The 26,726-nt window shown below is 43.4% G+C and overlaps 1 protein-coding gene across 1 annotated transcript; it reads left to right on the plus strand.

Annotated features, from left to right (window-relative positions):
* Positions 1–230: 230 nt before the first annotated feature.
* Positions 231–14,525, plus strand: SMIM13 (small integral membrane protein 13). Its single transcript, XM_069853702.1, has 2 exons — positions 231–614; positions 10,908–14,525. Exons 1-2 carry the CDS (start codon positions 539–541, stop codon positions 11,099–11,101), a joined length of 270 nt encoding a protein of 89 aa, XP_069709803.1. The 5' UTR covers positions 231–538; the 3' UTR covers positions 11,102–14,525.
* The last annotated feature ends 12,201 nt before the right edge of the window (positions 14,526–26,726 follow it).

Here is a 26,726-nt window from a genome sequence, read left to right on the forward strand (position 1 = left end):
GTGTCCCTTCCCATTGCAAGGAGGGTTGGAACTGGATCATCTTTAAGGTCCCTTCCAACCTAAACGATTCCATGATTCTATACTGGGAGCTGTAGTCCGTGTCGAACTACAACTCCCAGCGTGCCCCGCGCTCCGCCTCGCGTCACGGCGCGCCCCGTCGCACCTCACGCCGGGCGGCGAAGCGGCGGGAGGAGGCGGCGTCGCGGGGCTGCGGTGTCGCCGTCGCCTCAGCCCGGTGGGGGGGGATCCCAGCCTCCCCCCGCCCTCCCTGCCGGGCCGCGGAGCCGCCCCGCCTCCCCTCCCCTCCGCGGGGGGGTGGCGGCGGGGGCAGCGATGCGAGGCTGGGCCTCCCTTTCCCCGTAGGCGCCGGCGGGGCCTTCGCCCGCCTCTCGGCCCTGAGGGCGCTTCGCTGCGGGGCCACCGGTCGCCCCCCCGCCCGCGGGGCCTCGCGGTCGCGCGTGGGACCCGACCGGGGCGAGCGGCGGGGAAGGCGTCTGGGAGCCCCCGCTGCCGCCGGCCGTGATCGGGGGGAGGCGCCATGTGGCAAAGCATCGGGCTGACCTTGCTGGTGATCGTGGCCACCTTGGCCTGCGTGCTGCTCTTCATGCTGTGCGGTGAGTCCCCCCCGCTCATCGAGGGCGTGAGGGAGGGGCTGGGCTGGCTTCGCTGTGCAGTGCTGGTGTGTGTCCCCCACTCCCCGCCTTCCACCCCCCGCGCCCTCCCCTCCCCCATTAGCCCCTTGCCCCTACCCCCTCCCTTCCATCCCCTTGCCCCTACCTCCTCCCCATCCCCCCTCCACTCCACCTCCCTTTCCATTGTTTTCTCAGTCTCTGGTGGTTCCTCTGCTCAGATTGGCTGAAGAAATGAAAGGGCGCAACCCCCCAGGGTGTTGGGGAGCATGTGTGGTTCACGGTGTCCTTCTCTTTTGTTTCCACGTAATTTTGAGCCTTGAAATCCTTGCAGAGCTTAAATCGGTGACTAATCAGTAACTGGCAGATTTATTAGGGATCTGCTGAGCAGTCACTCTGTGCAACTTGTTTATGGGTCTGAAATGTACCATGTCTGAAGTGGTGAGGGGGGTTGCTCCCCCTTCCCCCCTATGGCACAGGGGTTGGAACTTGACAATCTTCTAGGTTCCTTCCAGCCCAAACCATTCTGTGATTCTATGAAAAGCCAGGGAATGGAAGAAGTAACTTTGTACTAGTACCCCACGGCTGTTGACATCTGTTTGCTGGAATAGGTTGAGAAGAGCTCTTAGGAGGTTTCTTTCTTACGTGGATCTAAGATTTGCATTCCTGGACTGCAGTATAAACAACAGGTGAGGGAGGTGATACTGCCCCTCTACGCTGCTTTCCCGAGACCTCACCTGGAGTACTGCATCCAGCTCTGGAGTCTTCAGCACAGGAAGGACATGGATCTTCATAGAGCGAGTCCAGAGGAGGCCACGAAGGGGCTGGAGCACCTCCCTTACGAGGACAGGCTGAGAGAGTTGGGCTCTTTCAGCCTGGAGAAAAGAAGGCTCCGGAGAGATCATATAGCAGCCTTCCAGTACTTAAAGAGGGCCTACAGGAAAGCTGGGAAGGGGCTCTTCATCAAAGTGTGTAGTGATAGGACAAGGGGTAATGGTTTTAAACTGTAAGAGGGGAGATTTAGATTAGATATTAGGGAGAAACTGTGAGGGTGGTGAGGCACTGGAACAGGTTGCCCTGGGAAGCTGTGAATGCCCCATCCCTGGAGGTGTTCAAGGCCAGGTTGGATGAGGATTTGAGCAACCTGGTCTAGTGGGAGGTGTCCCTGCCCATGGCAGGGGGGTTGGAACTGAATGATCTTTACGATCCCTTCCAATCCAAACCATTGTTTGATTCTGTGACTTTTTTTTTTTTTTTAATGCAGAGAGAAGGGTTATTTCAATGGGAGGAATGACTTGCAGATCTGTTGGAGTTCTTGGAAGGAATCAGCAGTGCAGTGTGTGTGGGCGTTGGGATCAATATGCTGAACTTGGATCTCTAAATGCCTCAAAAAAACACCTCCACCAAAAAACTATTTCAAAGTCTGTGGTGAAAGGCTTATGTGATAAAAACAAATGTCAGATGGATATATAAGTTAATTTTGGAAACCAAGGGAGCAAAGTGAACAGTCAACTATCATTTAATACTTAAAATTTAAAATTGTGGTCAAAATGGCAGTGTGTTGTGAAAAGGTACTGCAAAATCAAGAGTAATAAAATGGGAGGTGAATTCCAGTATTAACATGCATGGAGTAATGCATGTAAGAAGTGTGAAATGTATCCATGTGTAATTTATGTGGGGAAATATAATGGCTTCAAACTGAACTCTTAGTATCCCAAAGGAAGTATTAGCTGCAGTAATTGCAAGCATTTCTCGGAAATACCTGTTTAATGGTTTGTAGCAAGCAAATAGGGAAATAAAATGTTAGATGTTTAAAATAAAATGAAAAATAGCATATTGCTACAGAAATGTCCCATGTGCTTATGTCTCAAACTGTGTATTTTTAAATAAGGTAATACACATTAATAAGAAAAAACCCAAAACTTCTAGGTTTTGGTTTTTTTTAAAAAAACAGGATGGTGAGAGCAACATAATAATGTCAACGTGAGGAAATTCTAAATAGGTTACATCTGTCTAGCCTGGAATATTTCTGAAGGAACAATGACAGTTATAAAACTGACTCGAATGAAAAAGGTGAACTTGGATTGGTTATGAAATTTCGTCATGACAGAGGAATTGGAGTATGTGAAGTTAAATGATAAGCAACAGGCTTAAATGAGAGTTTTCTTTTACACAACTGGGAAATAAATTGCAAGCTCATTAACAAATAGTATTTTGGATGCTGAAACTTCTAGTATTTGAAGTTCATGGAAAAAGAGTTAACATCTTTAAGCCATAGTACTAACACTCAGATAAGGGAATTTCTGAAATACCCTTGCAGTCCCAGTTATCTGTATGTGAGGGTGCACCTTGTGTGCTTTCCCTTGTCTTATGCTCTTTTCCTATGCATCCCGTACTGTCCATTGGTGACTAAATGGTGACCTAAGTGGATGTTTTGAGTGGTATTGTTTTTTTTTAATTTAGGCTTCTGTATGCTCTATTAGGTGTTGCCTGGCCATTTTTTATCTCCTGGGTGTTGAAATGTGGTGCTTGCTAGGGTTTTTATGTTTTCAGAGTATGCATATGAGGTCTTTGCTTACTCTCTTGCTGAAGGATTAAAATGATTTTGGAACATGCTGTTCAAAATTGGAAAGGAGGACCATTTTCTCCAGACTTTCCTACTTCTGTCTGTATGTGACAAAAGGAATTGAAATGTTAAGAATCTCTTTAGCTTTGCCTGCAAACTTAGACATCTGTCTGGTGCATTCTTACTTAAAGAGAGCAAAAGGAATTAATAGGTGACTTTGTTTTTAAGTGGCTTATAAATAATTAGCAGTTTGGAGTTTTGTGTAGTGCATTCAGCTTGAATTCAATGAATACTTTGCTTTAAATCTTTCATTGTATTTTTACTTGCAACAGTATGAGAGCTTGGAAGATGATGGTTAAAAGTCACCTAGGTGTCAGAACTGCTGAATACAAGAAGCTGGCACGTTCATTGCTTTTTTGGGGCATTTGAACTATTACCTTGTTAGAAATGGCTTGATGGGATTTGATAATGATTTATGGCACTTATAATGGTGGGGGTTTTTCCATCACAATTTACTAATTAAATTTGGTACACTTCTAGTTCTTGTGCCATGTTTATTAATGGGAAATATTCAAGGAAAACAGCGTCAGGACCACTACAGAGAAAAAAATGAGTACGAGCTACTTCCAATTTAAATTTTTATCTGTGCCAGTAATAGGCAGTTTCTTATCCGCCCTCATACCTACAGGACTCTATTCTTTACAGCCCACTAGACTGCCAGGCAGACTGAGTGTTATGTATGACAAGCTATGAGTAAATGCCAGCCAGTGAGACATACAAATTAATGGACAAACCTGATGCAAGAAGGGCTGTATGATCTTAAGTTTAATCTGATAAGAATAATTTACAACCATCAGAGATGTATTGAAACAGCCTTATGAAAAGGTCTTAACAGGGTCAAGAACCTGAAGAGCTATAACTTGGATTTTGAGTGGCTTATGAAAGGACTTGTGGTGTGAATGCTTCCAGAGAACAGTGGACTTAAATATCCAGGAAGCATCCTAGAGTTATGTGGATTTCTGCTACATATCACAAATATTATGTGATGAGTGCTATCGACATTTCAGTAATGGGGGGGGAAATTAATGTTATCATCTTTATAAAGTGAGAAGGCAAAATTCAAAGCACAAACTATCAAGTTATTTGGACCAGCTTTTCAGCCATGAAAAAAGCAAATGTTTATGCCTGAATTAGGCAGTACTTTGAAAAATGACTTGATTTCTTTTTTTTTTTAATGTTTTTGGATGCTTACAGCCGTGCTTTCAGTGTTAATCAGAATTTGTTAGGATGCACAAAAGGCTTGCAGCTAAAACATCTCTATTTGTAAACTGATCACATCTGACATAGAAACCATTGAGGGACTGTAAACAGCATTTTTTCCGTTGCTCTTTTAAAAGTGGGACAAAAGTAACTTGCTTCTACTTTCTTATTCCCGCCTTTTCTGATTTCCTTTCTGTGCTTTTTCTCTGGTGGTCTCATTGCTCCTTTTGTGTATTTCATGCTCCTCTGTGGATGGGAGGAGTTCATGCATAGTCAAGGATACAGGATAAGATAAAATACCAAGGTGAACTCTAGTATTGCTTACCCCAGCATATTTGTTTTGTTTTCATAATGTAGAAATGCATGGAGCCATGTGAAACTGTACAACCACCTTCAGTAGAACAGATAGAAGCATTCCTCTTAATTGGCAAGAGAGGATAATGGGATATGGTTTGAAAGACACGACCTTAAAACAGAAATCATCTAACTCAAAGTACAGTACTCCGTGGTTTGCTTCCAAGCCCACACTCGGTTGCAGATGGGAAAACGCTTGAGCCCTAAGTTCTGCCTAAATAACTCTTCTTTAATACTATGCTTTAACAGTTTTGTAACTGTCTTAAACGAGTGAATCTTGTAAAATACTTGAAAATATGAAGAAAGTAATGCTTGATTAGGTCAGCAATAAAGAGAAAATGCCCTTTAATTTAAAATTGAGTTTTGAAACTGTCATAAGTGGGGGAACAGAGGACAGCAAGTTTCCTTGTGATCAGTTGGCAAGCAGCATGTGGTAGAGTGTTGCATTAAACAGGACCAGGTTTAAGAAGCTGTGGAGAACCAAGCACCGCATCTCCAGATGTCATCTTTTATTCCAATATCAGAGTAGTGTATGCTTCCTTCCATCTGACCTTCTTCATAGCAAAGCTGTCCATATGGCAGTCTATTATCTGCCTCTTAGAAGTGGCGCAGGATTAAAGTGACTTGTCCATGGTCACAGAAGTAATCTGACACAGAGTTCAGAGTAGAACCCCGTTCTCCCAAGTCTCGTGTTAGCATCTGGAGCTCTGTGATTCTTTTTTTCCAGCTATAGCGGCTTAAGATTTTGTGTGATGGACACTTCAGCATTTGAATACAGGCAACATTCACCTTGGTGATGCCCTAGGTCTAAAGTAGTTTTTATATGCTGGAGTAGTAACATCCTATTTTCAAATCTGTAGGGTCACAGAGGTAAAATGATCTTGCAGGACTGCACAAGAAGTCCATACTAGGGTCAGAAATAGAAACCAGATCTTCTGACTCTGGTTTTGGGTTTTTTTTTGCCAGTACTGCATCACTTTCCTTACTTTCTTGTTTTCATTTATGTTTCACATAAGAAAAATCAAGTTGCTTTACCACAGCACTCCATATTAGTCCTCATGGGTTTTTTTGTTTGTTTCATTTGCTCTTCATTATTCAACTCGAAGAGGAAAATGTGCTCCAGTAAAGACGACTCTCCCTCTTTTAGCTTATGCGTACAAGCCAGTATAAGGTGTATGAAACACATGGACCTGAGACTCCTACTCCTCACCTTTTGAGGGGGAGTAACTTTGTAGTCAGATCATTTAGTTTCTGTGCAAAGAGAAAGAAGTAAAGAGATGGTGTGAGAATTATCAAAAAACCTAGCTTTAATGAAATGTAGTCAAATCATAAAATCCATTTAACATCCTGATATTAAATACATCTTTTTATGAGTCAGTAAAAGTAGCTTTGACTCATGGTCCTATCTTCACAAACACATTGTATCATGATTTATAAGAGGGTTGACATACTGATGGCATAATGCCAAGTGTGGCTTGAATGTCTTTGGATGGCACCTGGCTGTGGCATTTTAAGTGAGTTGGTGGCTTCCAGATCTTAGTGAGTACTAAACTCTGCAGTTTAGATGCAAAATACTGACTGTTTGTGGTATACAGAATTTCCCAACTCCCTCTGGATTCAGGTGTCTACTACACCAAGAGCTGTAGCACCATGCTTTGCATTGCAGTGATGTGCTGTTGGACCTGGCTTGCTTTGAGAGGCAACTTCTTTCACCAGTTAATGTGAAAATATATACTATAGCCTGTATGCCATTGCTATTTGTTTGCTGAAGATTTTGGGTATGCTGTTTTGACTTCCACAGTTTCAGTCAAGCCAAGGGTGATTTGAAAAGGTAAATCCAGGGACTAAAGAAAATTAAAGTAAGCACTGGAAAGCTGATTCAAATCACCTGTTTTGTGTGTAGTGAAGTTAAACCAGTAGCCTTTCTTTGAGAGTGGCTTGCCTGAACGAAGTGGAAGCATTTTAGATCCAAACAAATGGTATCAGTTAACTCTCCAGGAAGAGCTCTGCAGCAAAGTCAATGCAAAGGTAAACTGAGCTATATAAAGACAAGAATGCGTGGAAATCCCTGTTGAGCTTTCTTGTGCATTTTGAGTTAACTATTTTCTTTTTTAAAATGCACTATTGTGTAACTTACAGTTTTTCAGTATGGCATGATGTCTGGTGTTACCATATCAATATGCTCTTAAGAGGCTGAGAAATTAATGGAAAATGCATTATCTTCTGATTCAGAAGTAACTCAAGACTGTGAATGTGCCTCCAGGCTTTGTCTATGTGTGTGGTGTTGTTTAATGGTGTATTTGCCGTAGATTGGTATATGACACCAAACCAAGTGGTGCAGTTGAAACACTTGAGGGACGGGATGCCATCCAGAGGACTTTCAGCAGGCTTGAGAGTTGGACTAGTGAGAATCTCATAAGCTTCAACAACACCAAGTGCAAGGTCTTACATCTGGGCCAAGGCAATCCCAAGCACGAAACAGGCTGGAGATGAAGGGGTTGAGAGCAGCCCTGCCAAGAAGGACTTGGGAGTGCTGGTTAATGATTAGCTGGATGTGAGCAGGCAAGGTGCACTTAAAGCCCAGAAAGTCAATCATATCCTGGGCTGCATCAAAAGAAGTGTGACCAGCAGGTCGAGGGAGGTGATTCTCCCTCCTCTATTCTGCTCTCGTGAGACCTCACCAGTAGTACTGCATCCAGCTCTGGAGAACTCAGCACAGGAAAGGCATGGACCTGTTGCACTTGGTCCATAGGACAGCCACAAAGATATTCAGAGGGATGGAGCACCTCTTTTATGAAGAAAGGCTGAGAGAGTTGGGGTTTTTCAGCCTGGAGAAGAGAAGGCTCTGGGGAGACCTTATTGTGGCCTTTCAGTACTTACAGTGGGCTTATGAAATGTGAACAGACTTTTGGACAGGACAGGACAAGGGGTAATGATTTTAAACTAAAATTCAAACTACATACAAGGAAGAAATGAAGGTGGTGAGGCACTGGAACAGGTTGCCCAGAGAGGTATTAGAAGACCCAGCCCTGGGAATATTCAAGGTCAGGTTGGATGGGGCTCTGGGCAACCCAATCTAGTGGAATGTGCCCCTGCCCATGGGAAGAGTGTTGCACTAGATGAACTTTAAAGGTCCCTTCCAACCCAAACCACTCTATGATTTAGTTGATATTGTTGCTGGGAGGGTGTTTCTTACACAGAATAACTTGTTTCTGTTTGGTATTAGTCTGGTTATTTGTAAGGAAATTCTTCAAGTGTTTAGTAACCATGAGGCGACAGGGAGTCTCAGCTGAAGAGGCTGTCTTAACTTGATTCAGACAAATGTGTTGGTTCTGGGGATTTTTTTTTTAACTTCCTATCCAAGCTAGCACTGTAACTGGAGCAAGTGAAAGAAAGAAATCTTTCTGCTTTGATTACCTATTACTTAGACGTGTCTAGTACAGGCTGGAAGATCTTGTGAGGTTTTGAAACTCTTATTATAGTTTTCATCCCTCATTGCCCTCCCACTATTATTGCTGGCTAAGCCTGTTGTAATTTTCTTTTCAATGCACCGCATTGTGGTTCATTTCACCTGTCTGTTGTTATTGCTCTGGTTGTTTGTCTACTATAACCAGTGTTGTTGACTGATTTACACTGCCTTGTTTGTCTTCTTGAGCTAAAGTCTGTTTATGATAGTTGGTATTTTGGATACTCAGACCATTGTGCTCTAACTCAATCCAAATATGGGGGGAGAGGGGCAGGAATGCTGCTTTTCTTGAGGGTGTCTGAGAATGAACTGTGAATATTCTCTAATATTTCTTCCTCTTCTCCCCTCCCATGTTCCCCTTTATCTAGCCTAAATTAAAATAACTGCCTTAATGGGGTATTTATTTATATGAAATGTATTCAAGTTATGCTTCTGTCAGGTGCCCTATAACTTTTTTGGGAAGGCCCTGGATATTTTTGGCTCTTCCTCGCCCTGCCATGTGGTGTTCTCTGTAAGTAAATGGTCTGTTACACAATAATTCACTTTGCAGGTGTTTTAGATAGGATCTTAAACAAACAAATACAAATAAAAACAAAACAAAAACCTAACCAAAGAAATTTTGGCTGAGGGTTCCCCCTGTATTTTGAAGTGGATTTAGTAGAATGTACTACATTCTTTTCGTGTACTTCTAAGTCTAGGGTCTCAAATTTTGGCTCAGTCAACAAATTGAGGAGTTGAAGATATTTTTAAATGGTTTGTAATGGTCTGCTTAGGTCTTACTTTCTTAGTGTCCTATATTCACTTGGAATATTTTATGTGTTTTCTTTCCTATCTGGACTAGACATAAGCATGGCTTTTGGAGATTTCATTACTTTGAGTGATGCATAGACCCATGAGGAGAGTGGGTTGATTTATGATCTTCAGAATGCATAAAGCATTGAAGATCGGAGACCTGAAATATCCCTCAATGGAAACAACTTTCAAAAAGTTGCTGCTTCAAATTTTATTTCTAGATCTGAAAGACGAAAGATGCTAAAACCAAACATCTGCCATTGAGGGTTTTTTTTAGGTGCAAGGAGATTTAATGCATTTGTCAAACATCAGACTCAATTTAACCACAAGTCATTTAAAGGTTTAAGTGTTACTGGAAAAGGAAATGCTTGATGTAGACTTTAGGAATTTAGACTCTAAAAGGTTGTCATGTAAAAGCATTCCTCCTACTGTCCTCAGCAGCACAGAAGTTATGGAAATTAAAAGTCTGCAGGATGTGAAAAGTACTCCAGGAGGGAAGGGTGGAGTTTTGTTTTTGTCCAAATCAATGGCCTGATCATATTGGCATGACTTGTTACAGAAGAGGAAGAAAAATAGTGGTGCTGTGGTTACAGAAATGCCACTTGTTAGTCTTTCCTCCCCTTCCCTAATATGCCCCTGTGGTCTGTCCATAGAAATCTTTCTGCTGACAGCTGTGAATTGTCAGGATGGATTTCCCTAGCCCTGTAAAATAGGGCTCTTTGTGTTTGCGTAGGTTAGCAGAGTAGGCTTGAATACCTACCAAGACCTTCTGAACAGGGAAGGGGAGTATTGTTTTATAGCTGTACTGAAGGCAGATGTTGTTTTTCTGTTGCAAATGATGCTTATATAGCATTTGAAATAGCTGTTTAAATTTTATGCTACTACGTGTGTTTCACAGACAGGTTGCATTCATGTTCTGTAGATGATCAAACTTGACTGGTTAGCTAGAGGGAAAGGTACATCATTAGTTTGCAGATGGGTAAAACTCCAGTCTCCCTCAACCTAACTGCTTAGATAAGGGAGATCTTTTGAACAGAAGCATCTGGTTTAGGTATATTTATATCTGCTTTTTAAAGTTCCTTGGCTACCTGTTAGAGAAACACATGAGAGAGGGAGGAGTTGGATATTCAGTATTTTTTCAAGTGAGATTTTAGAAATGTGGCCATCTCAATTCTTTATTTTCATAATTTTGAGACCTAGAGCATTTTAGCAGAACACGAATTTACCAGAGAATATTAATTTTACTGTAATGGGATTTGGCCAAAGTGAGGGAACACCTTGAATTTGGGGGATGTCGTCTCTCAGTGAGCTTGGGCAGGTCAGAGTAGGAGTTATTTTAAAACATAGTATTAGTTTCAGGATCTCCACAAATGAGCTTCATAGCGATTATGTAATGCAGCTTTTAAAATGTGTTTCTCAGAATGATGTGTTTCCTGAGTGAGAGTAGTACTGCCTTTTCACAGTGCCTGTGTAATGAACCCTGAGTCCTCTTTTTTTTTTTTTTTTTTTTAAGGTATAACTACAAAAATTCCTTTTCTCCTGATCTTTAAGATGTTTATCTGTGCAATAGTGATTACTCTTCCACTGCATGCTGTGGCAGTACAACTCGGAATGTGTAGGTCCTTGCCTGGAGCTTAAATGATTGCTTCCAGTTGAGGACAAACTTTATCAAGTAGAATTTGTATTTATAGGACTGTAGAAAGGAGGCGGCGTGCTGGCAGTTAGAGAATGGGAGCTGATCAAAATGTTTTTCTCACTTTTCTGGTATACTTTTGTCTGGGAGCTGACTACTGATTTATATGAAGTAACTAAGCAGTACCTTTTTTTTCTTTCCCTGCAGGCTGGTACGTGGTCTGGCAATTGTTTTTGTCTAAATTCAAATTCCTGAGAGAATTGATAGGTGATACAGGGTCCCAACAGGGGGACAATGAGCCTTCAGAGACTGAAGCTGAACAGGAGACTCCACCTTCGCCTCAGAGAGGTAGACAAAAATCTGCTCGACAGCGAAGGGCACCTACAGAAGAGGCAACTTAAAAGTAATCCACTGAACCTTCTGACTATGAATGGTTAAGCACCTCTGCACTGTGTTGTTCAGTGGTTTGATCTTACTGAAAAACTGACTTAAGAGGTAATATTAATACTCGTGGACCTTTGCTTCTGAACTACCAATATATGCTACTTTTATAGAGGTTCAGGGAGGACTTCAGCAGCAAGTCATAGAATACTGGAAGAAAGGAAGGACGGAGTGAAATCTTCATCAGAAAAATGCTGAGCTGCTGTAGCTCTGATGTCTGCATAGATTAATAACAGGTCCTGGACCATAGGCTTAGCCTTTGTGTTAGTCTGAACATAGTAAACATTTCAGACTTGAAATGATTTCTAAATTATTATTATTTCTTTGCAGCACTGTAACTACATGTAGTGAAATTGAGTTCTATTTCCTTAGCTATATATGAATATATTTTTTTTTTCAACCTTGAGAATGCATGTGAACTTGAAGAACAATCAAAAGACTATCCTGCTTTAGAAAGTATTCTAAAATGAGATTTTAGTTATGTTCATATGTATATAAAAAGTATAAATGAAATATGAAAAATCAATATTAGATACAGATGATTTGGAGGTTTTAATTATCCTCTTCTTTAAAAAAAAAAAAAAAGGCAGAAAAAGCAATTGGGTGGTAAGACCTGTTTTCTTGCTTTTTGCATAAGAAGGGTTACAGGTTAAACAATCCTGCTAGGTTTCTGTAGGTTTTTCCTGAACCTTTTACTCTTAAGTCCAACTTGTGTTGGAGTGGGGAAGGTGCCTAGGTTATGTACTCGCTGTTTAGTATTCTGAAGAGTCACCCTTGGTTTTTGGGTACTAAGCACTTCCAGTTCACGCTGTAAACATTTATATCAGGTATCTGGTACCTGACGTAACTTCTTTCCTGGAACCAGAGAAGGCATTCTGACCAATTTGGTAGATGTCACTGTAACGCTTTAATAGTGTTAGAGTGATGAGTTTGGTACCTCATGTTTGCTGGAGGACTTACTGATTTTTACTGGTAATAAGCAGTTGCTCCTGTTTTCTTTGAGAATGAATTATATGGTTATTTTGATGTTGCACTTAAAAATGAAGAGCTCCACTTCTGTTTATCTAGCAACTCTGAAGACTGATGCACGAGATCTTTGGAAAGAGGAGGAATGTGCACGTACCATCTCTGTGTGTATGAGAGGGAACTACCAATGTGTCTCATGATGAACAGCTTCAGTTTTCTCTCAGAGCTTGGATATATGTTGGTGTTTGGATCATTGTTGCCTGTATAAAAATTTAAGGAACACTACAAAATTGGTCTTCTACTTTCGGCTGTCAAGAAGTTTTAACCTATGACTTCCAAACTTGTGGTTTATATGACTAAAACCAGCAACACTGAGCTTTTTTTTCAAGTAGGCCTACATCTGGGAAAACAGCACTCTTTCAGTGCCTTTATGTTTTGTCATCTGTGAATACTGTTCAAAAGCTAATGAAAGCATTCACTTCATAAAGTGATATGGGTGTTTCAGTATTAAAATACACAAGATCAGCCCTGACCTTCCTTTGGAGTCTAAAAGTCTTTGTTTTGTTTACTAGCATGTATGTATAAGCATGCTTTGTCTTCAGGGTTACATTTTCAAGCATGATTAGGCAGTGCTATGCACATATCTTTTAAACACATGTTGAAATATGGAGAGTCTCCTTCTACTGTGTCTGCTGGCAAGGAAGCGCCTAATGATGTTTGGGTGTTTTTTTAAATTAGTAAAATTACCATTTAGTCAAGCTGAGCAAAAGCAATCAGGTTCTCTTCCCTGCTGCTTTCGGTTGTCTGCCTTGCACAGCTTAATATCGCAATATTCTTCTCTCTGTACATTTTTTTCGCATAATGAGACTTTCAGTTTAGCAGTGCTAGCAAAGTACTGGTACATTTTTCTTAAACATCTTTAGCATCTTCAGCTTTGCTAATATAGACTTACAAATAAAGATTTTCTTGTTTTTTTGTACTGACATAGGATATTGACACTCCACTGCACTTTGTTTTTACCTAGACTTCAGTGCACATAAGATGGCAACAGGCTGCTGCTCGTAGTATTGCTAGCTGAGATAAGTAACAGTGAACTCTCTGCTTCTAGCAGCTGTGAAGAAATGTGGAGTTACAGCAATATACGTAGCTAGTCAGGGTAGATCTAAAGGTGCAAGAGTCAAGACTCTGGAGCAAGTTAATGAAGGAGAAATTCATGTGAGTTTGAATGCTGACACTGATCAAATATGCAATAAGATGAACAAGGAACCTCTGGGTAACTCATCTGTTCTAGCCAAACAACTTCCTTCTCCCTTTCTTGCTGTCTGTAGGTGTACATTTCACTCCCCAAAGTTATTTTCAGTCTTCTTTTTTAAACGTGTTGCTATTTTTTTAATGTTGCTGTGATATAGCTGCCAGTAATGTTGTCTGCCTAGTGCATGACTAATGATCTTATCAATAGAAGGCCAAAGTTTTATGTTATACATTTCAGAAGGATTTTTGTAATGCTGATGTCTTCTGTCAATGTATAGTTTTTCCTGAAAGAGTCTGTAGTAAAATCTTTGTACAGGGCACTTCATGCAAACCTGTAAAACTGAAGCTGTATGTATGAAAGTATCCTTGTGATAAGACCTGGGTTACGATTGCTGGCAGTCCAATATACTCATGTCTTTGACTAGCTCTAACAATGTGCTTCTGAGATGTGGGTGGGTAAGCACTTAACTTTGAATTGACCCATTCAAGTCTGAAACAGTATGAAGGCAACTGGTTACACACTTGGTCTTGTTTTGTTTAGTAGAATCTATTTTTAAAACTGTTTATTGCCTTATTGTTGCAGCCATTCTCTCGAATGTATTTTGGGTTCGTGTTTTAAATACATCACCTTTGTTGCAGAGGCTGTGTAACTTTGACTAAGCAGTAATTACTCGTATGTGACAGTTAATTGAAAACAGTTACTGCAATGGAGGCTTGAACAAACACAGTGTAGACTGGTGGAAAAAACAGAAGTTGCTTTTTGCTAAATTTGAGTGTAAACAATTTTGTTCATGCTGAATTGCATAATTCAGATCTGTTAGGAAGCCACTAGTGCTTTATCATGGTGATTCAATGTTTGCCCGTGAGACTAATTCTGCGCAGTTCAGCCACTAAGCACTGCTGCTGTAGCTATTTGCAGTAAATGTCATACACTGTGCTGCAATTTGTGAGCAACATGCTGCTTAATATCAGGTTTTACACTGAACTAGATCTGTATATGTAATTTTGTCTTGTTTGGAAATGACCAGCATTAATAACGTGTTCAGTGTGGTCATTTGCTCTGTCAGTGTTACAATACTGTACCCAAAGCTTCTGTGGTGTCTGTTTTCATTGTTAACTGTTCTTTTAACTGACTGCACACATGAAAAATAAAGTAACTAGACTTGATATTCATATCTGACCTGAGTGGTTTTCTGAATTTTTTTGGAATGGGATATTGCCTGTTAAATAGGACTTCTTGTTTGAGTGTGCAACATAACAAAAGAAGACTTCTCAAAAATCATGTTCTAGCTGGGGTAATACCAGTGTCAGATGCTTGTTCAACACATGCTTGCTTTTCTACTTCAGTACTGATCTCAAGGAAACCTTTGTGGTCTGTTTCAGCAGGATGAATAAAGGTGCTGTGGTGTAACTTTGCTCTGCCCAAAGTCTCACCAAGGCTGTTTTAGCTGATACTGCTCCGTTCCCACAGGCACTTATGTGCTGTCCTCAGGGTTCTCCTGTGGCCTTGATCCTATACAATTAAAATACACAACCTTTGTGAAACAGTGTTTCATCTTGCTTAGGTAATACTTGAAGGTTTTTTTTTTAAGTGGGATTAGACTTGAAGTTGGTGGTGTAAAATACGCTGGGGTTTATAGTAAACCTTCAAGACATGTATATTAGCTATATTCTTCATGTAGATCAGAGACTTATGTTTTGAGTGTCTCTTTTATCCCTGTGGCTGTTTGTAATCAATAAAACACTATCTGTGAAAGCTGCATAGAATGGAGGCTTTTTCACACTGCTTTGTTGGCTGAAAAAAGGAAAAGGAGGTCTTGCATCTGGTCTAAGGCTTGCAGTGACGTGTAGCAATGTTGAACTACTTCAAGCAAAAGGAATGAGAAGATAGACCTGGGGGGCGACAGCAGCTTCCTGGAATGAACAGAACTAACCAGCCCTACTGTCTGAGGGCTTTTAGGGTGTAGTCACCTTTTAGAGGAGTTGCAGCTATGGAAATCTAGGGCAGAAGTCACTTGAAGGCAACAGACCTTTCGTCAGCAGAACTCCAACCAAGATGAACATCCTGAGTTTTTTACAAATGGGGATGCTGAGATGAAACATAACTTGGGCTTTGTTTTCCTGCATTTGTATGGGGAAGCTGAAAAGCCCCATGAAATGGATAACACAAATGCTCCTTTAACTTTGGTAGAGAAGAGACTGATGGCTAAGGGAGAATGGGATGAGGTCATAGTGTGATCACTTTGACAATGATGGCAAAGTATTCCACGCCCCTGCTGCTTGTGTTTGCCATAGGGACTCATCCTGAATGTTGGCACTGTAGTAGAGGATAGCTTGCTGGACATGGTCTCAATTTCATCTCTGATAGAGGATTTGAATGTCTTTAGGGCAGTTGAACGCCTTTTAATAAGTGCATTTCTTCATAAATAGCACTAGCTCTGGCTTGAAGCAAATTCTGGTAATGCACTATGCTAGGCTGACCCACTGGAGCTATATTTTTAGAATCATAGAATCATAGAATAACCAGGTTGGAAGAGACCCACCGGATCATCGAGTCCAACCATTCCTATCAAACACTAAACCATGCCCCTTAGCACCTCGTCCACCCGTGCTTTAAACACCTCCAGGGAAGGTGACTCAACCACCTCCCTGGGCAGCCTGTTCCAGTGCCCAATGACCCTTTCTGTGAAGAATTTTTTCCTAATGTCCAGCCTAAACCTCCCCTGGCAGAGCTTGAGGCCATTCCCTCTTGTCCTGTCCCCTGTCACTTGGGAGAAGAGGCCAGCACCCTCCTCTCTACAACCTCCTTTCAGGTAGTTGTAGAGAGCAATGAGGTCTCCCCTCAGCCTCCTCTTCTCCAGGCTAAACAACCCCAGCTCTCTCAGCTGTTCCTCATAAGGCCTCTTCTCCAGCCCCTTCACCAGCTTTGTTGCTCTTCTCTGGACTCACTCCAGAGCCTCAACATCCTTTTTGTGGTGAGGGGCCCAGAATTGAACACAGGATTCGAGGAGCGGTCTCACCAGTGCTGAGTATTTTTATTAAAATCAGTCTTGAACTTCCTAGCACAGTGTCCCACTCATTTAAGGACCTAATTAAGAACCTTCTGTCTTTCTGAGAACTTGCTGATTTTGAGCTATTGCAGCTCCTGTGTCAAAAATCATCCCTTCAATGCCAACTGTTCAGGTGTTATCCTTTTCTGTATTAAAACAGGCAACATCCTTGCCATAGTACAACACGTGAAAGTAAGTCCCTTGCACACCAGTTGTTTCCCATATGAGTGGTTTTGGCTTTTAAGAATGTGAAGAGTTATTACCTTTGAGTCCTCTAAGACCCTACCTTGAGAATGTCATGGGAGGAATAGGAGACACTGCCAGGGGATCTGATCGGTTGTGAGAGGGCCGAGCTTGGTGCAGGGCTCAGCTCAGGGTGGCACAAACAGGCAGCTCTAAGAGACAGCACGGTTAGCCCATGTGTAGCAGGTATGCAGTATCAATTGCATTTTCTAATGCTGATAACCCCCCCGCTGAAGCCTGCTTGCTTTTGTGGCTGCTGTGACCTCTGATCCTGGCAGAACTGGACCTTTGTCTCCAGGAACAGAACTGGTTTGGTCGACCTCTGGCTCCAGTGAGGTGGGGGGCACATTCACAAAGGAGTGGCAGAGGTGCTTCCATGTGGGAAAATGCTCATCCTTCTTCCAAGTCAGCCAAGGGGACATGCTAAGGCAGAAGGCAGGGAGCTGGGATTTTCACTTTGTGGCTCTGATTTGCAGGTCTTCTAATGACCCTGTGTTAGCCTCTATTTTCCAAAATCAAAAGGTTTATCCAACAATTGCAAGGTATATGTATTACCATAGATGCTTATTGCACTCTTGGTTTTTACAGTTTCCAAAGGATTTAGATGCTGAGGGCAGACTTGATTTTGCTTTTCCTTGTTCTGATTTCCAGTATGTCCTCATGTTTATCCTGAATCCTGGAGTGATGGCATGGATAGGGGAAAGTGTTTATCCCTGGACTGGCTGCTTAAGCAGGTCAAATGCTTAGAGTGCAGATCCAGTCTGAAATCCTGGAGGATTTTAGTATTACAGACAGGGAGCGCTGGGACTGGCTTTTCACAGAATCACAGGATCGTCGAGTCCAACCATTCCTATCAAGCACTAAACCATGCCCCTCAGCGCCTCATCCACCCATCTTTTAAATACCTCCAGGGATGGGGACTCAACCACCTCCCTGGGCAGCCTGTTCCAGTGCCAAATGAACCTTTCCATGAAAAATTTTTTCCTGATGTCCAGCCTGAACCTCCCCTGGCACAGCTTGAGGCCATTCCCTCTTGTCCTGTTTCCTAAGCAGAATGGGATGAGAAACTGTGTCAAAGGCTTTACTGAAGTCCAGGAAGACCACATCCACAGCCTTTGCCTCGTCCAGTAGCCGAGTCACTTTATCATACAAGGTGATCAGGTTTGTCTGGCAAGACCTGCCTTTTGTGAACCCGTGTTGACTGGGCCTGATCACCCAGTTCTCTTGCATGTGCTTCATGATAGCCTGTTCAAGATCACCTGTTCCCGGCACTGAGGTCAGACTGACAGGCCTGTAGTTCCCTGGATCCTCCCTGCGACCCCTCCTGTAGATGGGCACAACATCAGCCAGCCTCCAGTCCAGTGGAACTTCCCCAGTCAGCCAGGACTGCTAGAAGATGATGGAAAGGGGTTTGGCAAACACGTCCGTCAGCTCTCTCAATACTCTCGGATGGATCCCATCCAGCCCCATAGACTTGTGGGTGTCTAGCTGGGCAAGCAAGTCTCTAACCACCTCCTCTTGGATCATGGGAGCCTCGTTCTATTCCTGTAACTCCTGGGTATGTACACACAGGGAACAACTTTCCTTACTATTAAAGACTGAGGCAAAGAAGTCATTAAGTACCTCAGCCTTATCCTCATCCTTTGTCATAGTTGTTCCATTTGCATCCAATAGCGGCTGAGTATTCTCCCTGGTCCTCCTTTCGTTGTTAATGTATTTGTAGAAAGACTTTTTGTTGTCTTTCACTGACTTGGCCAATCTGAGCTCTAGCCGGGCTTTAGCCCTCCTGATTTTTGCTCTGCACGATCTCATTTCTTCCCTGTAGTCCACTCAAGACACCTGTCCCTTCTTCCAAAGCTCATAGACATTTCTCTTCTTTTTGATATCTCTCAAAATCTCCCTGCTCAACCAAGCTGTTTTTTTCCCCTGCTGGCTTTTTTTCCGGAACATGGGGATGGCTTTCTCCTGAGCTGCTAGGATTTCCTTTTTGAAGAGCTCCCAGCCCTCATGGGCTCCCTTGCCCTTAAGGACTGTCTCCCATGAGACTTTGCCAACCAGCCTTCTGAAGAGCTCAGAGTCTGCTCTCTGGAAATTTAATGCTACTGTCCTGCTAACCACCCTCTTCACTTCACCCCGAACAGAAAACCCTATCATCTCATGATCACTTTGTCCTAGGTGTCCACCTACTGCCACATCCCCCACAAGGCCTTCTCTGTTCACAAACAGCAGGTCCAGGAGGGCACCTTCCCTTGTCGGCTCACTCACCAGTTGTGTGAGGAAGTTGTCTTCCACGCACTCCAGGGGCCTCCTAGACAGCTTCCTTTCTGCCGTTTTGTACTTCCAGCAGACATCTGGAAGATTGAAGTCTCCCGCAAGGACAAGAGGTAGCGATCTTGAGACTTCTCCCAGTAAACCACTAGATGGCACGGGCCTTCAAGCTTTGCCAGTCGAGGTCGCGCTGTCTGTCGCTGTTTCTAGTAATTCTCTTGGTGTTTGCAGGTGTTGAGCCTGCTTATTCCTTGGCCATATGCTTCGCTCCAAAAAAGCTACAGGACACATGGTAGTCTGTCCAGGGTGGCTTGCATGTTGCTCAGCAGCACAGGAGGAACACTGTATTTTGCTTTGCAAAGGAAAGTGACCTCAAAAATTATCTACCCCAAGAAAGGAGATCTCAAAAGTGCCAGGAGGGATCTGGTTTTTTAATCTCTCACCTTATTTAAGAAAAATCCAAACAAAATGGAAGACACCACCGCAGCATTTCTTCATATCAGGGTTACAAACATACTGTAATCTTGTAAACAGCACCTTAAAGAAATGCTTTGGATTTGTGGTTTGTGTTTTATTTTTCCCCCAGTATAATTGCAAGGGCAGCTGCCTGCTGTCCAAATCTCTTATAAACCAATTCACAACTGTGTGTCCTCAAGCTTCTGATGGTTTTGTAGAGGTGTGAGGTGAAATGCCACTTCATCAGAGACGGTCTAAATACTGCTGGCTCCAAGCAGGTAAAAACAAAGGCTTATGATCAGCTTACTTTAAAGTGTTCATCTCATTATTAATACTAGGCTTGAGGACAGGCATCCTACATCACATTTGCTTTGCATTAAAGACAGAAATCCTTGAGAAAGGCAATAAGATATATACACAGTTGGAGCCTTATTGAATTATCCTGCTGATGAATCAGTCTAAGGGAGATGGAGGGAGCACTTTGCACAAGCCTTTGGAGGAACCTGTTTTCCCTTTATTGAGCCCCTCATTTATAACCTAGGAGTAACTGAGTCTCTATTAGCAGATCTAACATTTACGCTTAGAGAGCTGCTGGCATTTCTTTAAAAAAGTAACTCTTGTCGGTATGGCTTGCCTGTATGCTTGCCAGGAAAATAAGGCTTATCCCAGCTTTGCAGGTGTGCACTTGAAGAGTCTTTCTCCTGTTTGGGTCTGGAGGGCTGCTGCTCTAGTGTTAACGATACTTAGCGCTTGGCAAGACCATCTAACTCATGACTGAGTATAGATGTGTCTGGATTAAAAACTGGACCATCTGTAACCACCCAGCTAGGCTGACATTGGCTTTTTACACTCCAGTCCTGCCTGGTGGCAAGCAGCTCCATGGGAGCAGGAGTACTGCTGGGGGCATGGAACCACTACTGAAACTGTTGGCTCCTTGCCCGTGTGCTGGACCACTACAGCTGTGGCCACCTGCCCACCCCACAGGGCCTCAGGCAGGAGGAAGAAACCTTGACCCCATGGCCAGCAGGAGGACTGGCTGCAGCCACCCTACTGTGTATGTGTCATTTAGGTCCTAAATCAGTCAGGGTTTCTGTTTTTTATTATTGTCCAGACTCCACTCCAAGGCTGACTAACCAGGATCCACCCATCACATCAGTGAACAACAGTCCCACAAGATTTTCTCCCCTTTCCACTACCTTTCCTCTCAATTCACGTTAGATGAGATGTGCTTATCATCCATACTTAAACCAGGAGTGGAGAACGCTTCAGAATTAATTGTGAGAGACAGCAGGGTGACCCTGTCCTAGGGAAAAAAGAAGAAAGTGGAAAGCGTGCTGAGAGGAGAGTGTGAGTCTGGTGAAGTTCAGTGTGTGCTTCATGTTCTGGGTAGAGGACACAACTGACTGGGGGTGCTGTGTCAAGATACAGATATTGAACAGGAACAGTTTTTCCTAGGAACCCAAGTACTTCAGTGGTGGATGCAGTGACAGCTTTCCTGAGGTGTCCCACATGGAGATAAATGCATTTCATACAGTAGGTGAGGAAAGCCTGCACCCTGCTGCCACAGGATGTCTTGAAGATACATTTGTGAACCTGCAGATACAGGCTAATGGCAACTTCCATAATTAAGGGACAAGCCCTGAGCAATTGTACGGTGAGTGCAGAGGCTCTGCCTTATGGGATTTTTCAACTCCTGGAGCTGGGGGGAAGAACGTTCCAGAAGTTCTGGGATTGAGGTCTGTAAATAGGGGCATGCACAAGCCTCGTGGAGACTCTACACCAAACACTCCCCATCTGGCAGGTCCAACAGGACTCTCTCCCTCTTTCTTTTCTCTTGAAGTTGTTAAGTAAATCAAGGATTACTTTGACGTCCAATAGGTATGTAGTTGTAAGACAGCTGATGCATACAGCATATCTGTTCCATTTAAATCTGTTGCCGCTCAGTCTATTGGTTCCATTGAAATTTCCTGTTACGGTTGGTAGTTTGTAAATGTTAATCACCTTAATCCTCACCCAGGGAATCTGCAGATCTGAGTCACCTCTTCCCCTTTCCTGCCACTAATTTCTTTCACCTGCCGTGTTTCCTAATATCCCTGGTCCTAGTGAGCACTAGGGATAGTCAGGTTTGTGAGCTTACCCTGAACATACCCATCTGCCCCTGTCAGAATAAGTGGCTAGGTGCACCATGGCCCAGTCCAACAACTAACTAGTGAAAAGTTCACTAGTTCCTATTTGTGCAAAAGCTTGCATTTAGAAAACCTTTTTTATTCTTTTTAAAAGAAGTGTTCTTTATGAAGGACAAGGGCTAGAGACAAATCAGGCCTGGAGGACTTGCTGCTGTGTGCGTGGAATAAGCTTTAAAAATAGATGCATCATAGCTGGTAATGGGGACACAGCTGTGGCTTTTCTGTGTTTAAGGCTTATGCCTTCATCTTTGTGTCTGTGCAAAAGAAGTATTGCGGAGGAAAGGAGAGCCTGCTGAAGTGCTCTCCTGGGTGTTTGTCATAGAATTTCTTCCTGGGAAGCCATGGATGCATACAGGTGCAAAACACTATTATTTCACTTTTCTACTTGACTGTTTTTCTGAGAGATGGGAGACTGAGCAAATTTCACAAGGAATGGAGATTTTATTCTATGTTGCCTTGCCTGGAAGCACAGGCTGGCATTTTCTGCTAAAGTTGTTCCTTGTGAAGTGAATTGGATGGGTTGCTCCAAAGATTTTGGGTTGCAGTGGAAGAGATGCCACAGCCTTCTGTCCCACTGCCTTGTCATGGGACTCTAAGCAGAAAAAGTTATCTGTAGCAGAGCCCTTCTGATAAGCAGCTGATGAGGTGTAATAACTCCATATGAAATATGTCAGTTGTGTGATTACCTTCTATGTTAGCGCAGCCTGAGGCAGATTCATCTGCTGGAAAACTAGTGAACTCTAGGAGCCTGGATTGCATGGTGAAGATCTGGTATCTCACGCTGGTCTCCATGTGTGTGCTTTTGTTTCCTCTGACAGCAGTATAGGTGGTTTGTGGTACAGGAGCTGCTTGTGTGTATCTTGACACTTCCCAGTGTGATTAACTGCTAATGAGCACAATGCCCAAACACCTGGCTGTTTATTTCTGTGCTGCCAGCTGCCCCTGCAGCTCATTGCACAGGCAGTTTCTTGCTGATACTTGGCTTTGCTTGGTGTCGTTAGATAAGTAACTGAGAATAAGCTTTCTGATATTTGTTCTTCAATATTGTGAAGAGAAATACAAAAATGTGTAAACACTGCGGAGGTGAAACCCATCCAATCAGATGTACATACGTGCTGTGCAGGGTGCATATTGTTTGTAATTGTGTCATTCTCATATAGAGGGCTGGGCTGGAGTCGGGGGAACCCAGGCAAAAATGGTAAAACAAAGTAAATGAAAAAGATCTTCAACAAAATGTTTCTAACTGGTAAAAGAATGAAAACTCACTTTGTCAGAAAATGATTTTGAAGCCCTCACTTCAAATTGAAATGCTGTTGAATCACATGAAGCTCCTTTAGCCTTCCTTGATGATTCAGCCCTCCCTGCGTCAGAGGACACCCGTGCCAGATGTATGACTGCTTAGCCCCACATCTTGCACGTCTGCCCTGGAAATAATTGTCTGTGTACTAACACTTTTCCAGCAAGACAGGGATATATGCAGTATTGCATATTGAATGGGAGCTAACCGTCACCTAAACACGGTCCCTGTGAACACGATTTTCCTGTCCAAAAGCCAATATTCCTTTTCTCTACCCTCATGTGAGGAAAAGCAACCCAACCCGGGAGTGACTGTAGTCTCGGAGCTGTGAGCTCCTAAGCAAGCCCTCTGTAACTACCTGGACTCAGTGTTACCATTAGCCAAGAGCTGGGAGTGTGGAGGCACAGAGGTGTGAGCTGTGTGTGCAACTTTTCCCCCACCTACCATGGGAATTCAGGGTCAGGACTGATCCCAAAGCCTGGTCCAGGGTGCCTGAGCACAGGGGAGGTGGCAGGACTGGGGAGGTTCTGCTCAGATGTGGGTTATAACATTTTGAGGCTCAGGCTCCAGGACTGCTCTGAGTCACTGAACCCTTGAGATCGATGTTTTGATGGTACCAATATGTTTCAGCCTTGATGGGTCAGGGGAAGCCCGTGAATTTCTATGATGTTTTGGTGTTCAGTTTGTGACCTGAACTATGTATGCAGCGTCAGTCAATTCAGGAGGCAGATGTAAGATCTGCAGGCAGGAATGATCATGCTCAAAGCTTAGAAGCTCGTGACATGGTCATGGTAGGTACTTGTTTTAGTTGCTCTTTCAGACCCAAGAAGACTTAATCAGTGCAGCCTGGAGAGGGTTTATCTCATCCTAAAGTAGGTTTAATTACATGGATTGGTCTTTACTGCGTCTATTTGTCTATGCAGTTTAAAGGGGACACTGATAATATCTCGCATGCAAATGTCTTCAGAGAGGTGAGATGAATTACATCTGTGACGTTTTGCACTGGAAGGAAAGGTAGGCTAATCCAAATTGGGACATTTCTGAGCATCACCATCCCTATGGAGGAGAAAGGAAGGTCTTTCTCACACGTGTTATCTCTGTGCCTTCAGCAAAACCAAAAAGCACAACTGAAAGCTGTGTCTTGAGGCAGTGAGGCCTGAAAATAACTTCCAGTTAAGCACTGCAGAATGCACATGCTCATTCTCATTTATCAAAAAAATAATTTCTGTTTGAAATGCAGTATAAAGAAAAGCCAAATAAGTTAACTTCTCTTCTGGAATGCAAGTTAATTACAGGTGCCTGTTTCCATCTCATATCACCTCCTGAGATGAAAGGCTTTTGAGTGGGCTGCTCTACCATCCTTCATTACAACAAAGCACAGAGTGAAAAAAACAGTAAAAGTAATATTTTCTTTTGCATGTTCATGGCCACTCACCCTTGTGGGTTTTTGCCTTTGAGCTCAACTGGGAATAAAGGCAGGCTTGAATCACTGCACAGGAAAATACTCTGGGGCCTTCTACCTGCCTCAAAAGCTTTAAAATATACCTTGATACCTTTCTGCAAGGCAATCTAAAGCCAGAACAGGCTTTTTTCTTTCATCCTTCCCCATTGCTCTCCTCTTTCAGATTTTTCTGCTTGTCCTTCACTATAACCTTCATTTAACCAAGCTTAAGTCTGCCTTAGTGTAAATAGCAGAAGCTTCTGGGACATTGTTGTTGTGCCTTCCTGCCTGGCAATGGTTTGGGTAGCCCTGGCTCCAGTGTTGAGCAAGACAAAGCCAGCTGTGTAGGAAGCAACATATGGCCTCTTGGACTTGGTTTCCTGCAACTTTGCATCAAAGATAGAACTCTGATAATTTTTCGTCTAATTAAGAAAAATTGCAGGGAAGGAGAAAAGAAATGGAACAACATCCCCACCCAGTAGCAAGAGTTTTACAGCCCTCCCTTGGCTGACAGAACCTGATAACCCATGGGGGTGAGTGTGTGTGGAACCAGGGAATTATGATTTTTTTTTTTTTGGCTTATGGTGTCTGTAACCTGGGAGCTTGCTGCATGCAGAGGTAAATGCTGCTGCTTGTGCTGCAAAGCAGAAGCAGTGTGTTGCCTATGAGATTAGCTTCATATCTCGCCTACAGACCAAATATTTGTGCTCACCCATTCTGTTTTTGCTGCAGTCAGCCTGATGTGTCCAGTTGCTGCTTGTACAGAAAAAAGTTGTAATGTATCTTTGTGTTCAGCAACGAAATAGAAACCCCTGTCAGGGAGGCAATGCATGTGTGGAGTCCGTTGTAGCCACAGCAGTGTTCCTTCACCGCAGATTTCCCAGGTGCTGGGACTCAGGGGACTCGTGGAGATGGAGAGGTCAATAGCAACAAGGTAGATCACTATAAGGGACACTGACTTGATAGTTTTGCCTGCGAGGCTGCAGGGGCAGAAGATAAACCTGAAGAGATGTAGAGAGAAGAAAACAAACCATGTATGCATTCTGGGTTGAGCCTAGCCCACTGCTGTCTGCTGAAAAGGCAGAATTGGAGCAGGAACTCCTGTGAGGAAGTTACTACTGCAAATTAAACCCCAGAAAAGGTGGGAAAGTCATGTTCTGCTCAGCATTGCCCCTCCCTTGGAGCATTTCAGCTTCTGCTCAGAGATCCACAGCAACTGTGAGCCAAGACCACATCACTGTAAAGTCAGGGGTTTATCAAGAGGCGGGAGGAGCTTTTGTCTCCTTGCTTCTTGCCAAAGTGTTGGCCTTGCAAGGCTGAAGAGAAGCCTCTGCAGCAGCCAGCAGCTGGCATGCCCAGCCATGCCCTGATATTTGGCCCTTTGCTCAGGGTGCCCATCCCTAAGCGGACCTAGACACTGACTTGGAAGGTAGTGGGGTGAACAGCACCATGCTCTGAACCCAGCAGCTCCTCAGAGACACAAAGCAATTGCCTGGGGGCTCTACTGAAACATGCATATAATGAATTATCTGATGGAACTGGCAATTCGTCTAAAACCTGCCCATTTAAAGGGTGGCTTTTGTCTCTCCACTTTCTTGTTTGCTCATCATGCTAGAAGAGGATGAACAAAATGGAGCACTCTTAGGAGCAACATTGCATCATCAGCTGTCCCCTTGCGAGGACACAACAAGCCAGAGCAGGTACTTTGCTCTTCAGGGTTCCATTGCATATACATTCCCCCGAAGGAAAGTTTTACATCGGCCGACAGCTGACAACTGGCAGCAGCACAAAGTCAGTCCCAGGCTTTTTCTCTCATGCTTGCACACCCAGGGTGTTTGATAAGAGGGAGGGCAGTGCCTTGGCAATAGTGAAATGGGGAAGTGACTTTCAAGGAAAGACTCTCTGATGCTTAAAACCATGTGGTTGTTTCGGATGAAATCCAATCCTAGATAATGCTCAATACGGCATGTAGTAGAAGAGGGATTTGGGTGGGGCAAGGATGGCTGCACTGAAAACGTTCTCTTTGATCTCCTGTATGGATCACGACTTCAGCAGCAAATGCTGGAGAGGGGGAACAGGCAAGAATGGGGGAACAGGCAAGAATGGGTGGACAGTCACATCTGTGTCCTGCCACCCCACCTTATTGTGGGATAGTATTGAGAAGAACTGCCCCGTTCACCCCAAAGACCAGTGCCTGCACTATGATGAGGTGGTTCGAGATGCAGTTCACGCTGCAGGAATAGACACCAGGAACAGGACAGAAGTGCAGCCTGGTGCACTGGAGACCCTAGTGTTTGTATTATACTTTAGACTTGATGCCTTGTGTAGTTGAGTTGGTTCACCTGCTTCTTCTGGACAGGTAGAGAAACTGTCTGTCCCTTCCTCTATACCCTCAAGTTCTCACTTTGTGCTATAAGCACTGATTAG

The sequence above is a fragment of the Phaenicophaeus curvirostris genome, chromosome 3 (genome assembly GCF_032191515.1).
Source record: "Phaenicophaeus curvirostris isolate KB17595 chromosome 3, BPBGC_Pcur_1.0, whole genome shotgun sequence".
Taxonomy (NCBI): Eukaryota; Metazoa; Chordata; class Aves; order Cuculiformes; family Cuculidae; genus Phaenicophaeus; species Phaenicophaeus curvirostris.